Genomic DNA, 16,079 nt, shown 5'->3' with positions numbered 1-16,079 from the left:
TATTTTTCTTAAAAATTATATGACAACATAACTAATTTGATAAGTATTATATTGGATATATACCAAGAGCGCCATTCATATCCAATAATTTTTACAGTTAAGGAATAAAGAAAATTAAATGATATGGATGAAACAAGAGTCGATTTGTTCTTTGTGGTACACATAGATTCCCCTGACACTAGAACCATGTGATCATTCATCAACCTTCCTCTCCAAACTCCTTTGTGAATCTCTCATGGACCTCAAGATCAGACTTGCTCACAGTTGGTCGCTGTCTTGCTAATACCTTATCAAAATCTGTTCTTGAGATGGGCGGTGGAATAATCTGTTTCAAATCCAAACAAAAATAAAGAAACATAAGCTCTTTTGCATACTCTCCATTAGGATTTTCTATAGTCTTATCATATCATCACTAAAAACAGCTTCAAGGAAAAACTGCATACCTTTTCCGCGAGCCCTTTTTCTGCTAAATCCTGCATTGTAATCTGAATGGCACCAGGTTGTTTAGGCCCACATGGCATCCACGTCCCATCAGCTGACTTGAAAAAGAACATGGCATCTTGGGTTTTTCTGACAGGTTCAAACAGAACATCCTTGACCTGCCACAGAGTAGAAACCATTCAGAATAAAGACTTGTTTATTTATATGGCTATGTGTAATAACAACTCAGGCGAAGCCACCTACACAAACAGCCACATCTGAACCAGAAAACCCCTCTGTCTTGCGAGCTAAATATTCAAAATCAGCTTCATTCAAATTATGAGGAGTATCTCCCAGGTGCACCTGTATCATACACGGACATCATTAGCCAAAAAGGATTTTAATAAACTAAATAATTTTACTCTGACGAATGTTACTTTGAACATGTGCTGCCGAGCCTTCACATCCGGTAGAGGGATATAGATACGCTTATCAAAACGTCGCCGAATAGCCTACAATCAACATGGTATTTTAGTTTTCAGTGTTACTCTAAAAGCTGGGAATAAATTCGAAGAACCAGTTCACTATCAAGTGTTTCACCTGATCAAGAGCATATGGTGTGTTCGTTGCTGCCAGTACAAGAACTTTCTCATCATTGTGTCCAACTCCCTACAATAATATAAGGAGAGAGGGAAAGTCAAGTTTCTGCTAATAATTCAATTTTTTTCAAAATATAAGCTTTTCACCTGCATCTGCACAAGAAGCTCTGTTTTGATACGTCTTGAAGCTTCGCTCTCATTGCCTTCCCCACGTTGACCACACAAAGAATCTATCTCATCGACGAATATAATTGACGGAGCACTCTCCCGGGCCATCTCAAAAAGGTTTGATACCAGCTTCTCACTTTCACCCATCCACTTTGACACCAAATCCGATGACGACACACTGATAGTTGGGACGCCAAAAAAAAAACAATTATTCAAACATCACTATATACATAGTGCACATAATACTCATCAAAGTTAAAACCTTTCCCATGGTAAGGCAAGGTATAAAGAAAGAAAGAAACTGAGGCAGGTCAAAACCCAAATATACAGTTCCTCTGATAAAAGCTATTTAAACTACATAACAACTATATGACCTGTACTTAGCTACTCGATCAGGCTACATATGGTTCTGGAAAACACTATTATTTGCACCAAAGTGTAAACCTTGACATGTCTTATAAAAGGGGATATAATCAAAAGCCCAATGAAAAAACAGTTAAAGCTGAAATTTTTAGAGAGCAAACAAACTTGTTACCTAAAAAACGTGGAGTCTGCTTCCGTAGCAACAGCCTTGGCCAAGTACGACTTCCCAGTTCCAGGAGGCCCGTACAGAAGAAAAGCTCTCCACGGCCGCCTCTTCCCTAAATCACAACAAATCAAATTCGATCAACAGAACTTGATCAATACATCCAATAAAGTAAGAAGCTTTATTATATACCTGTGAAGAACTGAGGAAACTTAACAGGCAAGATCACAGCTTCCTGCAACGCCTGTTTCGCGCTCTCAAGCCCCGCGACATCAGTCCACTTCACGTTAGGCTTCTCCCTCACGATCGCAGAGTCCAACCCAGCTCGGAGCTTCGACTGCTCCGGATCCTCCCCTCCTCCATCTCCGTCCTTCCCTTTGCTCTTCGTCTTCTTCTTCGTAGCAACAGCCGCGTCTCCGTTATTATTAGATCCAGGACCCGACCCGCCTTCGTCCAGAACAGCGCGGATCTCCTCGGCGCGGCGGAGATACTCGGTGAACTTGTGGGTGATGGCTTCTCTGATCTTAGGGTTCTTCTCGTACTTGAGATGCGTCTTGAAGTACTCGAGCGCGTTCATGTAGAGAGGGAAGGCCTTGTTGTAGTTCCCGGCGTTGTCCTCTTGGACCGCTTGCTTCACGTACTCGATCGCTTGCTCCTTGAAATTGCTGTACATCCTCTCTTCTTTGTTTTTTTTGTTTTAGGGTTTTTGCAGAGGAAAAATAATCAAAATTCAGAGTTGTTTATTGAATTGAAATTGAGATGATTAGTGGGAACCCTAGAAGCGTGGTTGATTCATGATCAGGAATTTTCTTAGAGAAGTATAGAAAAGGAAAGGAGGTGGATTATAGAGGAAAGATGAGGAGGAACAAGGAGACTTAATGATGTCGGGAGAAAACAGCCGAGTGTTTCTGTGTATAACACGAAAACGTCAGGGTGTCTTTTTCGTTTAGCGGAAGAGAGGATGTTTCCAACCGTTTTGATGAATGACAAGAGAAATACTCGCTGTTTTTATAAGCACGCAAGGTGGTTTAGGCCGAAGTCCAAAAAGAAAAGGCTTGTTGGAAACTACATGAAGGCCTGTTGGAGACTACATGAAGATCAAATCAAACCCGGCCCTTTCCTTATTTGTTTTATAACAAGTTGAGAAAATTATTATATCCAGTCGGTAATTTTATCTCATCAAAGTTTTTTTTTTGGTAATCATCTCATCAAAGTTTATGTCTGAAATCCTATTTTTACTACTTTTAACCATTTTAAAATTATTTCGAGTTATTTTATATAAAAAATTCTATATGATGATTTTATTTTTCCAAATCAAGATTTTCGATTTATTTTTTTTCTTAAAATATAATTGTTAATAAACAGATGCTTCTTAATAAAAAATTAGTTGGCAAAAAATATAAATATGTCATTGGAAGTAGTCAGGAAGTAGTAATGAGACATTAATCAAAATATCCACCTAAAAAAAAGTTTATTAAAAATGCATGTATGATCTGAATTTTTGTTTTTTTCTTTCTATCCAATAAAAGAAGTTTATTAATGGACTTATTGGCCAAATAGCCATATTTGAGAACAAAATTAAAGATATAGCATTGATTTTGACGTTATTAGATCTGCTAGTATTTGTGCTATTTTTTTTCGGTTTTGTCCCTCTTTTCAACCGGTTGCCAGTAATTGAAAAAAAATTGTGATCAATAACTTTATGGTGATGTTGATTATTGTAAGATTAATGAAAATTACAATGGAAAGAAAATGGTTAAAAAAGATGTTGATGATTACGGTGGCAATGATTATCGAACTGGCGGTGACAATAACTATGAAGATAGTGATTACGATAGAGTGATTACAGATGAAACAGAGATCGTCAATCTAAAAAGAAGCAGTCATCTTTCATACGATGTTGGCCATGCTATGACTGCAATGATCGGAGAAACAGATAATATTGTGGAAAAAGATGAACAGAATAAATAGAATAGAACATTATAAATGGAATAGTTCATATGAATGAAATTAAAAAATAGTTTACTAATAGTGGAGATAGTGTTTACTCTAAAGTCAACCCAAACATTTTATAAACTAAACTCAAAATACTAGTCACTAAACCCCTAAAAGAAAATATAAACCCTAACCCAAATATCAAATATGCACATAGTACATAATATGAACCATTATCAAAATAGAATAGTAACAAACGAAATAACATAGTACATATTAATGTTCAAATATTGAAATGTCTTTAATTGTAGGGAATGAGGCAATGTTTCCCTTAAAGTCAATGCAAACTTTTCATAAACTAAACCCAAAACACTAATCACTAAATCCTAAAATGAAATATAAACCTTAATCTAAATATCAAAATATGCACATAGTATATAATATGAAGCATTATCAAAATAGAATAGTAACAAGCGAAATAACATAGTATATATTACTTTTTAAATTTTAAAATGTCCATGATTGCAAAGAATGAGGTTATGCTTATCCCAAAATTATCTCAAATCTTTCGTTAAACTATATCCAAAACACTAACCACTAAACCATAAAAAAAAATATAAAGCCTAACCTAAATATCAGAATATGCACATAGTGCATAATATAAAATATTATCAAAATAGAATAGTAATAAACGAAATAACATAGTACATGTTATTCAAATAACATAGTACAACCGAAAACTTACATGACAAATGAGGGCGACTTAACCGCGTAATGCCATCACGATCTGTAGATTTCAGAAGCAGAGACGACATATGTAGTAAAGATTATGGATCTGAGTTGGTAGTGATGGCTATGTCTATGGTAGCTCAATGCTGAATGTGAATATGAATGAGATGATAATAATTATGAAAAAATGAGATATTGATTATAGAAAAAAATATTGACTAAAGACAAAATAAATACAAAACACAGATTATAATTTGTGATGAGAGTGACAGAAGATAAGGCGGTGGAGATAGAAGAAGAATGGTGGTAGATGATAATCGAAGAAGAAGAAAAATATGTTTTCTCTTTCTTTAACCGGTAAACAAAAGGGTAATATAGTATATATTTCATAAATAATGAAGGTACTTTATTTTTTGGTTATACAGTTAATTATGAATTGTTTTGTAGCTATACAGCCCAATTTCCCTTTATTTTATTAATTGAAAACAAAATAACATGCTACCCACACACACACACTCTTTATCTCTCTACTCTAGCTCCAAAGCGTAAGGGGGACACAACATGGGTGCTGCGTCATCTACCAGAAAAAGAAAAGATTAATTTAATCTAATGTCAGTTGAGTTGAATCGTCGACGGATCTAACCTCCTTCTCCAGATCTCCATTTTAGTAGGCGTGCCAAATCTCTGTCACACCTTACTTTATTAAGCAACAAACCAATGTTGACTTCACCTTCACATTCTCGATAATGGAGTCAACCATTGCAGATTCGATTTAACATCTAGCTAGATCCCGATGAAACGATCCGTCCGGCCTCTCTTCAGCGCCCTCCTCTTCTGCTTCCTCGCCGCGACGCTCATCTGCAGAGTCGCGATCCGCCGGAGAAGCTTCTCCTTCAGCTCGGCGATAGCCGAGCTCGGCAGCACGTCGGGATTCGTGACCGCCGAGGAGGTCGTGTTCAACGAGACGCTGCTCGAGTTCGCCGCCGTCGATCCCGGAGAGCCGAAGTTCAGCCAGGAGGTCGATCTGATCTCCGATTACGATAACACTCGGAGAAGCCACCGCCGCTACTTCAGCTCGATCGACACCCCCCGCCGCCGCGGCGGTGGAAGCAGCAGAAGATACGTCCCTTCAAAGTTTCCGGTAACGACGCTTCGCTCCTCCCTTCAGGTCTCTCGTTACTGGTCAGAGTTTAGAAGAAACCTTAGGCTATGGACTCGTACCAGAAAAGCTTACGAGCCTCACATAATGCTAGATCTGATCCAACTAGTCAAGAACCGGATCGATTCTAAACAAAACGGCGTCGTTTCGCTCTCTAGAAGATACTCGTCTTGTGCGGTGGTTGGTAACAGTGGTACATTGCTGACTAGCCACTACGGTGACCTCATTGATAAACACGAGATAGTGATCCGTCTCAACAACGCGAAAACGCAGCGTTTTGAGAACAAGGTCGGATCCAAAACGAGCGTATCTTTCATAAACAGCAACATTCTCCACCAATGCGCGAGGAGAGAGCGTTGCCACTGCCATCCTTACGGAGAAACAGTCCCCATCGTCATGTACATCTGCCAGCCGATTCATTTATTGGACTACACCGTCTGCAAACCCTCTCATCCCTCTCCTCTGGTCATCACGGACCCGAGATTCGACGTCCTGTGCGCTAGGATCGTGAAGTACTACTCTGTCAAGAAGTTCTTGGAAGAGAGTAAGAGAGCGGGAGGGTTTGGGGATTGGAGTAAAAGTCACGAAGGTTCTTTGTTTCATTACTCGTCGGGTATGCAGGCGGTGATGCTCGCGGTGGGGGTCTGTGAGAGAGTTAGCGTATTCGGGTTCGGGAAGTCGAATTCGACCAAGCATCATTACCATACGAATCAGAAAACAGAGCTGAAGCTTCATGACTATGAAGCGGAGTACAGATTGTATCACGACCTGGAGAACAATCCCAGGGCGATTCCTTTCTTGCCGAAAGCATTCAAGATCCCTTCGGTGAAAGTTTACCATTGAGTATAGTGTATAACCGTTGAAAGAAGTTTTGTCAGAGAGAAGCTTGTGCTCTGTCACTTTAGGGTACGAGTGTTCTATACAATTTGGATTTGTCATGTCACACATATTGATGAAAATGTATGGTAAATTTTAGAAGATATTCTTACATGATGTCAATCTAGTGCCGAAGGCAACGTTGAGATCGTTTCCGATGATGTGTTCTCTTTACATTCTATAACACTTTTTTTTGTAACTTTGCGAATAAATAAGATTGGAAGCACGTGTCACATATGTAATGAAAAGAGAGATTACAATACATAAGGAAGAGTCTACATTGAGGATGTGAAGCACACCAATTTTCTCTTCTAATACAAATACATGAATAAGAGAAACAGAAAATTTACGTGCTTCACAAGATAACCCACACCCTTAATAAAAAAAACAAAAGGGAAACTCTAATTAAGACAGGAAACAAACAAGCTTATTACTAATTGCTTAGATAGGTAGGGGTTTACACAAGCAACAAAATGCTCCCCGACAAATACATCCCTCGGAGAAAGAGAAGTTTTTGTTAGTGAGCATTATTTTAATTAACCTCTTCTTAAGGTTAGTCGCAATACACCCTAAACATGCATGGTAATAGATAGAGAGCTAAAACACACCAAATACTTGAAAACGCTCAAGACCTCAAATTTTACAAGTGTTAGATAGACAGCAGGTTCTATGTAGACTCATCGTATATATATCCCCATAAGAAGATCTAAATTTTAGAATGTTGCTTCGTTTTCTTTGCTAAATTGTTATATTTTGTTGCATATATCAAGTCTAAGTCTAACAAAGAATTTCTCCCTTTTTCAAGATAGAAATTCTTTGTTAGACTTGAGATGTTTTAATGGCCAGGCGTAGTTAAGAAGCAACATTCGAAAATTCAGATCTTACCTATATGGACCGATGATTCCCCACAGTCCCCACCAGTTTACCTAACGTCATCACTCTGTGGTGACACATTCCGTGTCCTCCTCAAACCCACCAAACGAAAGAGAAGGGTGAGGAGAGTGTCCGTCACCAAATGACTTGATGTGGTCTTTAAGAGACCTCTTGTGCTTAAAATCTGATCCACATGTACAGTACCAAAGCTTCCCGCAGTTTTTCTCATGAGTCCTCCAGTCACCTTTCACGGCCAGCGCTTTGCCGCATTTGCCGCAAGAGAAAGGCTTTGAGCCATGCTTACGTTTGTAATGTGTCTGAAGTGTACGGAAGTCCTTCAAGGGCTTGGCACGTGGATGGTTGATGTTGTTCTTGCATCCCTCCGCGCAGCAGTAACATGGAAGGCGCAGGATAGCTGCGGGTTGGGTCGTGCCTTTCAATGAGTCCCCTCCTTTTCTGAACTCTGATCCATGTCCCCACATATGCATCTGTGTTTGTTTATATTAATCCATTAGAACGTAATATAATATTGCATTGATGTGTATAACTTCTTTGTTTATGTTTATATATGTGAGATGGTTGAGTTTATGAATATTCATGTCCATTATGTTATAAATGGGACTGTAATGTTTGTCCAAGTTAGGAGTACACTTCTAATATATACTAGATCATTACCCGCTCGACCGAGCGGGAGTCATTTTTTTTTTATCTTTGTTTTTACTAAATGTTATACATGATCGCCAATGTGTATTAATATAAAATTTTGATAAATAACAATGTGTACTAATGTGTTTAAGTAAGCAATGTGTTTAATTACTAAATTTGATTTTTAAATTTTATAATAACGTAAAGTAGATTTTTTCTGTATTATTTAAAATATATAGTGCTATATATTTTGTATTTTCAACATTTATCATACAAAACTTACATTGGGGTATTATTTATATGAAAATATGTGTAACATAATATATTTATATATTATATAAACATATGCACACCCGCACGGATTTTATTTTTAAAATGTATTCTATATTGTTTAGTTTTATGTGGTATCGAGTTTGTATAATTCAATTTTGTGTTTAAAGAACAATATCAAAACTGTCTTTCGTATGTAAAAATAACATTTTGCAAGCACGAGTTGTGTTTTTTTATTGTAACACAAAATTTTATATAAAACTTATGTTTTTTTGTACATTACGAAATTTAATTTTTTAAAATAATTATTACGTAATTTCAAAGCGAATTTTATCTCTGAAGTCTAATATATTTTGTGTGTAATGGTTCAAAGCATTTTCGATATATATTATATTTCATTTGGTTTGTTTTTAGTATTATTGTATAAGTATAATACTATACAATATTACTATATTCTATACAATATATGAAGCTATGTGTTATTTGTTTTAGAAAGTAGATTAGGCCCAATGTAGTTATAAGAATAGTCATATCTTTATGTATGTGTCTATGACTTATCTACCTAATGTTATTCATACTAATAAAATTAATATGGCCAATGAAAATATACTGATCAATTTAAAATGAATTGTATAGGGTAATTATAGAACGATTAATATTTTTTAGTATTCTTAGTATATATCTTATTTAAATTGACATGTAATAAATGTAAAAATCATATATGGAATATGGACAAAAAGAAGAATTGTATTTAAGGAAATACATCAATGCAAAGTTAGACTATGGTACGTAATATATATAAAGAATGAGATATTTAATTTAAATATATGAGGTCCACCTTTAAAAATCCACCTAGAAGAAGTTGTAATGTTCCTGTTTTAATAAGATAGATGTCACTCACAAGTTCAGTAAAGAAACCATATTGATATAGAATTAAGAAAAACTTGTTTCCTATTTAAAATCAGGGGTTGGTTTAATGTTTGTAAATTAAAGTTGGGAGGAAAAATAAGTTTATATTAAATGGTAAAGTAGAGAATGCTAAACGAAAAAAATATAGAAATCATTGATACTCAATTAGAAGGTTTTTTACTCATATTATCATTAGTTTAAGTAATCGATTGCATATATTCAGTAAAAGTAGTGTGATCATTGTTTTTTCTTCCTTTTTTTGTTTCTTTCTGAATTATACTTTACCAAATCCCACTCTATGATTATTTTTGCTTTTTGGCTTTTCAACCGAAAAGGCAAGGTAAAAAATGAAAAAAGTCAAAAAGATTATGAAGATTTCTCAACTAATCCAGAGGTTATGTACCCAACTATCTTCTTTTAGTTGATTTGGGGTTGCATATCTACTACTACGATGATTCACCTACCGAGATTAATTACCGTAATAATTAAGTCATTACAGTTCATAATCTTTCATTTACAGAGCAAAAAATCCTTCCATACTCTGTATGCAATGATGTTAATTTCAGTACTCCTATATCTGTTTTCTTTTGTTCAAAAAATCATGTATTTGTATTTGTGGAGGGGGAAAGTTGTTTAAAATTAAAGGTATATCAATAATTATTTATTTTCAAAAAATATAACCGTAAATGAAATACCCTATATATGAATATTACAATGGACAAATGCAAAGGTAAAGTTGACATAGTGACAATGTTTCCTTCTTTGTTAATATGACACAAAGTGAATCTTTTGACATATAATGCAAGATTTGGTGAATCAGTGGATGTGTACCAAAGCAACTAGGATAAAAGATGATAAGAGAGAGATAGACGTACCTGCATGTTATTGTACCTATTGAAGGTTTTGCTGCAAATAGTGCAAGCAAATTGCATTGGACCGACATGAATCTGAGCGGGACTTGGTATCCAAAACCTCTTACCACAGACTTCCATATCCAAATCATTCATCTCCTCATCAAACTCCATCGTCTTTCTTCTCTTCTTCATCATCACCACTCCATCATCTATTATCTCTCTCTTGATGGGTTTCTTCTGGTGATGATCGGATGTTGTATCAGAATCATCCTCCACAGAGCTACCACGCCGATAGTTAGGCAATCCGATCTGGAGAGTAACCACATCATCGTCATCATCCTTCTCTTCTTTGATATCATCTGAAGCTTGACTTTCATTTTCCATGAGCTTGTTTAGAAGAGGCAAGCATCGAATAGACGTGTTCAGTGGTTCTTGTGGTTGGTATAAGAACATCGTTCTTTCCAACATACTCTGGTGGTTTGATCCTGATATAACAACATCTTTGGTCTTGATACGAAATAACAAAGAAGAAGAAGACGACGATGGAGCTTTAAGCCATTCAATGAAGCTTGGAGATTCAAAACTTAAACCCATCTCATGAAGATTCCTCAAACTCATCTCTCTTTCTCTTTCTCCCTCTCCCTCTCTCTCTCACGCTCTCTCTCTCTCTCTCTCTCTCTCTCTCCCACGAAATATGCGTAGGGTTAGTAGTATAAGGTTATTTAATCAACCTTCCTGATATGTGTAGGTTCGTCAAAATAGGTCCCCTTTGTTCTTCCTACCCCCAATACGTATAGTTAGATATGATAATGTTCGCACGTGTCTACGTATGCGTTTACACTAAGGAGAAAAGAGTGTAATTTTCTTCATAATGGTGTGGTGGGGCTTTACTTCATATAGTGAAAAGGAGATGCACCAGCACAAGGTTTTTCAATGAAAGAGAATCCTAAGACTCAATTCATTGAGACATTTTTTTTTCTTCTTTACACTCTTTTCCTTTCCCATTAGTATTACTATGTAACATCTTATACCCCAACAAATACGATATCATTTCATCATTTTATAATTATAATTATCTTTTAAGTGCATATAGACCGGCGAAGACGAAATTCATCATTACACCAAAACAACAATTTCAACATCATTTTAGCCGTGTTTTAAGGGACGAATGATAAAAGCGAATTACTATAAACTCACGCGTTCTCTTTTATTGACGTTTGATGATTCAAGTTGCAGATACACGAATTTGAATGATGATGCATTATACTATTCTAAGAGTTTCATAGGACTCAACTCCATGTTATAATTGAGACTGTTTTAATAGGTAAGAATGTAAGATAGTAATATTTAAAATTAACAGTTTAATCGTTTTGCAATTACATAAATCATCCAATGACTCGAATCTTCTAGGCGTCACTTTTGCAATTATATAAATCAAAACAAATACAAATTTATAGGCACCCATCTTTTAGGAACATGGGTTATTCATTGATTCTACTATGGAATCTAGTACCATTACAATAGATCATGGTAACAATCACACCTTCAATGTTTGTCTCGATTGAGATTTATCTTTCTTGAATCTATAGTGTTCTTGCATTTGTTCCACTTCAACTTTTTATTTTGTGCACTCAAAATATAATATTTAAAATTTTACATACGATTTAAAAGATATCTTGAGTCTATACAAATGGCAGTAAGTGAAAATAAACGCTTGAAGGACGATAATCAAAACGTTTCAACGATACCAAAATATATCATCAGAAGATAACAGAATGGTAGACCCCGAAGCTTAAGTCAAAGGACTTAACAGTTCGAAAGACAAGTTGAGCTGTTCTAATTAAAAAAAAAGGTTTTAAATAAGGATGAAGGATTAGTAGTTGGAAAGATTAATCTGAAAGTGAATGAGGTAGTGGAGTTTGACCTATAAACACTAGATTTTAGTATAAAATACATTGAAAAGGAAGATCTTCACCGCAGAAAATGTTGAAGGTAACGGCAGTTTAGTCAAATACCTGAAGGAATAAAATACTTAAAGATCTAATACATAATTAAATAAACTGAAGTACAGTAATCATGAAGCCAAACTACAAACTTATTCAATGTATGTGTGTTATAAACTTATAATAATCGACGGAAAATGTACGGTTTAATTTAATGCAATACGTATATGGTCTAAGACTCCTCCTGTCTGGTATGAGCTTATTTTTGTGTGGACCGTACTTGAACCGCTAGTCAACCTTCCCGCACAAGAAGATTAAACCGGAACCGGAATTCCAATCCGGAACGTTTTGAATCTTAAACCCTCCGAATCAACTAGAGACTCCGTACGTTTGACCTTAAACCCTAATCTCCCCCTTCTCTTTCACTCCAATACATATATTTTTCGAAGAGTCGCTTTTCGCGCGCCGATCAATGCAAACGAATCGCGACGGCTCGTGGCCCCTACGCGCCACCACAAACGTTCTGAGCGGCGGGTATCTTCCTCAACCCACTCGTGTCTACTCCAATTTCAACATCCCACAACCGATCAGATACAATCTCCAGACCCAGCAGAATCTCAACTTCCCCCATCCGCAACAGATCCCAAGCTTCCGTCCTCACCAGTATGGGCAGAGCGGTGGTGATAGTGGCTGGGAGACATCTTCAAGGCGCAATGTAGAAGAAGTCATGCTAGGAATCGATAACGCCGTCAAGGAGGCGCGTAGATCGCTGGTTGCCGCTGGAGAGAACGTTTCTTCGATTAGAGTGTCACAATCTGTTATAGCACAACTAAAACAGAAGCAGCCTGATTCTCAGCGCTCCTTGGGGATGCAGATGCACGATGTTCCTTCCCTTCGCCAGCTTATGACCCTTGAAGCCAAGGTAAAAAAGATTTGAAAAAAAGTTAATTCCTTTTTTTTTTACTTTTTAACCGTTTGAGAATCTTTTAGTATGTATATATGTCTTGTAGATATATGCGTTTATTCACTGCTTCGTTGGCGCTAGAGGGATCGTGACACTGCATGATTTGGAAGTTGCGATATGCCGAAACGAGTTTGTTGCTTGTTTCGATGATTTAAAGTTGGGACCTTTGCTAAGGCATCCACTTGTATTGTTGTATTTCCCGTGTATATCCGGTTCTACTGGTCAAGTTCAGATCACTAGCGAGGAGACAATATCATTTCTTGATAGTTATCTGAGCATTCATGATGTGGACGATGTTAAGCTCGATGACTTCCTTGATTATGTTGCTGAGAAGAAGTTTGTTACGGGCAAGGAGATGCTTGGTGTGCGTATTCAGAGCTTGCGGTATGATTCTGCTTTTTGGTTTTATATAAACTTAGGAGATGTTTCTAGTTTAAAAATGCGTTAGCTGATTATAGCTGACTGTTTTATAGGATGTATGTATCTTTCATTCAAGATGCAAAGAGACAAGAAGGCGAAACACTGGACATATCGCTGACTGGGCTGCACCAGAAGTATCACATCCCCTCATCAAAGAAACAACAACAAGATAGATCCATTACAGTCTCTGAGCATAATGACTTAGCTGCTTTACATCAGAAGGATTCTTGTGGCAAGCATACAAGGTTTAATTCATCGAGCTCAGATGACGATGATAGTGATGATTATGAGGTTAAGTATTTTAATGGCTCTGACCATGTCAGTAGTTGTCCATATCCATCTGCTGCAGAAGAGGTGAAGAAACTTGGGAGGTCTAAAAAGAAAAGGAAAGCAGAAACTAAGAAAAGGAAGGCAGAAACTCGTAGTCATGAAAAATCTGATTTGTCCAAACAGCTTAGAAGAAGCCCCTCTAAATTACGTAGAGAACATGCGAAACAAGAAATACCTAAAGTGGCGGATGATTCTGATACTAAGCAGGTTTTCAGTGTCAATGAGGCTGATTTCACGCTTTCCGAAGGAGCTTTGAGATTGTTCATTTCGACTTGGAAGGACACATGTAAAGAGCTAAGCATGTCAATGGTAAGTCCATGTTGAGTATATCGGGATTGGACCCGTATATCAGATATATGTATTTCTGCTTGAATCTGATAGTGAGTTATCTAAAGCGAGGAGGAGTTGTGAGGCTGAATGTTTTGTTTATTCTCTAATACTCTATTTTATTTTTGTAGTTTGTCGAGAAGATTTTGTCTTTTTACGATTTGGGAGGCTCAGAAGTAAAACCTCACAAGAAAAAAGCTAAAGCGATGTCATCGTTTCCTTTTGTTGGGTTACTACATGTCGCTGTGAGTCAGTGGTCAATATTACTTTAGTTTAACGTTTTCTGCATTTTTCTTTTGTGTGATTTCCTGAATGCATTTTTCTTTGATTCCGTGTTTTATTAAGTCAACTGAAGAGATTTGTTAGCAGTCTCTGTTAATCATATTTTTATGTCAGAAGTTGCCGTTCTTAGGGAAACCTATCTACTCCTTGTTTTGGAAACACCTTTTTTCGTTCTGTAAAATATCTTGAAGGTCCCAAATGGTGTCCTTTATGAGTCTTATATCCGTCGGAAGTGAGTATAGTTTCTCAAAAGTGAAGGATGCGGGATAGTTTCACCTTTGAGTATATACTTTGTGCCCCTTTGCTATTTTTGCTAAGTTGAAAAATATCTTTTACTGTGCAAGACAGGCTCACTATTTTGAGTATTTTGTTTGGTGCCTCGTTGTCGAAGCTAGACCATTTCCACTCATACTTATACAACTACTTGGTTTTAAGCTGTTACTCGTGTTTTTTTTTTCTGTTCTTCTAGTGCACTTTTTTTTTCTGTGTGGTTCAGTCGTCCCTGCTCTTGCGCTGAGACTTAGCACCCAGTTGCAAAGTCTTGGAGTTGAGTTCAGCAAATGTAAAAGATTCCCTAGTTCAGCCTTGCTCTTTGATTCTGCACTGTGGCAAGCTGAAAAAAGGATAAATGTTGCCCCCCCCCCCCCCCCTTGTCTCTTCCAGCCCCTACTTCGTCTCAATATTTTCTTGTTGAAGTAATTAATGGAAACCTTCCAAGATATCTCAGGTCTCAGATTCTTTCGTTGTGACATATCTGTAGGGGAATGTCTGAGACTGAAACCTATTTGCATTCATGAAATTATGCCTTGCTGTTCTGTTTACACCTCTCATCTGGTTGTCCTGTGGCAAAAGCATCTAGTTCAGCGTTCCATAAGTGTGCTGCTGCACTGTCTTTCCTTTCGCTGAAGGAAAAGTTGCCGTAATTGAATAGTAACTTTGTTTTTTTCCTCCTTTTAATCAGAGGGAGCTTGTAACAGAGGCTCTTGAGGAACAGAAACCAATGGAGATCACAAATAGAAACTTGGTTGCTGGATACCATAATAGTGCAGGCACAAGTTCACGAGCTACGAAGCCAATCCCATTCCATACCGTGAATAGCTCAACGCCAGGGAATCTTGTTCACGAATGGAACAATTCCCCTTCAACTGACTTCAGCACAAGAGACCAGTTTCACATCGGCACAGATCGGGCTACACTGATCCAATACACTGGTAAAAAAGGTGAAGAGATCGCTTTCAGATACTATGCTGCAAAATACGGCAAGGACGCTGTGGTTAGTTGGATAAACGAGCAGAGCGAGACCGGGTTACCTTACGACCTAGTAATCAAAAACAGAGGTGGGAAGAAAGAGTACATAGAGGTGAAAGCAACGGTATCAGCAGCTAAAGATTCTTTCAATTTGACGGTGAAGGAGTGGCAGTTTGCAAATGAGAAAGGAGAGAGTTACGTGATTGCTCATGTTTTGTTAGGCAACAGTAGTGCCATCCTCACACAGCATAGGAACCTTGTCAAGCTATGCCAAGAAGGTCATCTCAGGTTAATGATTATCATGCCCAATCAGCGAAACGGCGCCAAAATTGAATTCTAAATGCTCTTAGGGGAGGAAGCTAAAACTGTGGCAGGCAGCAACAAGACTGAGATTGGTAAGTTGGGAGTGGCATGAACTTAATTAAGATGTAAAGACAGCCAGCATATGTATTAAAAACATGATGGATGGTTTAGAAATCAGAAGAGGATTATTATGTTTGTTCTTCTTAGTTTGTTTAAGGAGTCTGGCTACTTGCTTTCTCTTCACGTAACCATCTTTAGTCATTCATTGTTATCTACTGCACACAAACAAGCCCATAATT

The 16,079-nt window shown here is 37.2% G+C and overlaps 4 protein-coding genes across 4 annotated transcripts; 2 read left to right on the top strand and 2 right to left on the bottom strand.

Moving 5' to 3' along the window:
* Positions 1-32: 32 nt before the first annotated feature.
* Positions 33-2,595, bottom strand: LOC108862760 (protein SUPPRESSOR OF K(+) TRANSPORT GROWTH DEFECT 1). Its single transcript, XM_018636995.2, has 8 exons — positions 1,906-2,595; positions 1,723-1,828; positions 1,167-1,365; positions 1,021-1,089; positions 858-932; positions 685-783; positions 444-599; positions 33-325 (listed from the first exon to the last, which is right to left on the bottom strand). Exons 1-8 carry the CDS (start codon positions 2,384-2,386, stop codon positions 200-202), a joined length of 1,311 nt encoding a protein of 436 aa, XP_018492497.2. The 5' UTR covers positions 2,387-2,595; the 3' UTR covers positions 33-199.
* A 1,390-nt stretch (positions 2,596-3,985) lies between these two features.
* LOC130509354 (beta-1,6-galactosyltransferase GALT29A) lies at positions 3,986-6,526 on the top strand. The gene has a single exon (XM_057005213.1). The coding sequence runs from the start codon at positions 5,171-5,173 to the stop codon at positions 6,377-6,379; it is 1,209 nt and encodes a 402-aa protein (XP_056861193.1). The 5' UTR covers positions 3,986-5,170; the 3' UTR covers positions 6,380-6,526.
* A 101-nt stretch (positions 6,527-6,627) lies between these two features.
* LOC108810633 (zinc finger protein WIP3) lies at positions 6,628-10,730 on the bottom strand. Its single transcript, XM_018582737.2, has 2 exons — positions 9,985-10,730; positions 6,628-7,773 (listed from the first exon to the last, which is right to left on the bottom strand). The coding sequence occupies exons 1-2, from the start codon at positions 10,579-10,581 to the stop codon at positions 7,348-7,350; spliced, it is 1,023 nt and encodes a 340-aa protein (XP_018438239.1). The 5' UTR covers positions 10,582-10,730; the 3' UTR covers positions 6,628-7,347.
* Positions 10,731-12,335: 1,605 nt separating this feature from the next.
* On the top strand, positions 12,336-15,982 carry LOC108831431 (protein NO VEIN-LIKE). The gene is made up of 5 exons (XM_018605008.2): positions 12,336-12,828; positions 12,917-13,254; positions 13,344-13,929; positions 14,079-14,192; positions 15,191-15,982. Exons 1-5 carry the CDS (start codon positions 12,379-12,381, stop codon positions 15,815-15,817), a joined length of 2,115 nt encoding a protein of 704 aa, XP_018460510.2. The 5' UTR covers positions 12,336-12,378; the 3' UTR covers positions 15,818-15,982.
* The last annotated feature ends 97 nt before the right edge of the window (positions 15,983-16,079 follow it).

Source organism: Raphanus sativus, chromosome 1 (genome assembly GCF_000801105.2).
Source record: "Raphanus sativus cultivar WK10039 chromosome 1, ASM80110v3, whole genome shotgun sequence".
NCBI classification, from domain to species: domain Eukaryota; kingdom Viridiplantae; phylum Streptophyta; class Magnoliopsida; order Brassicales; family Brassicaceae; genus Raphanus; species Raphanus sativus.
This window is presented reverse-complemented; position numbering and strand designations above follow the sequence as displayed.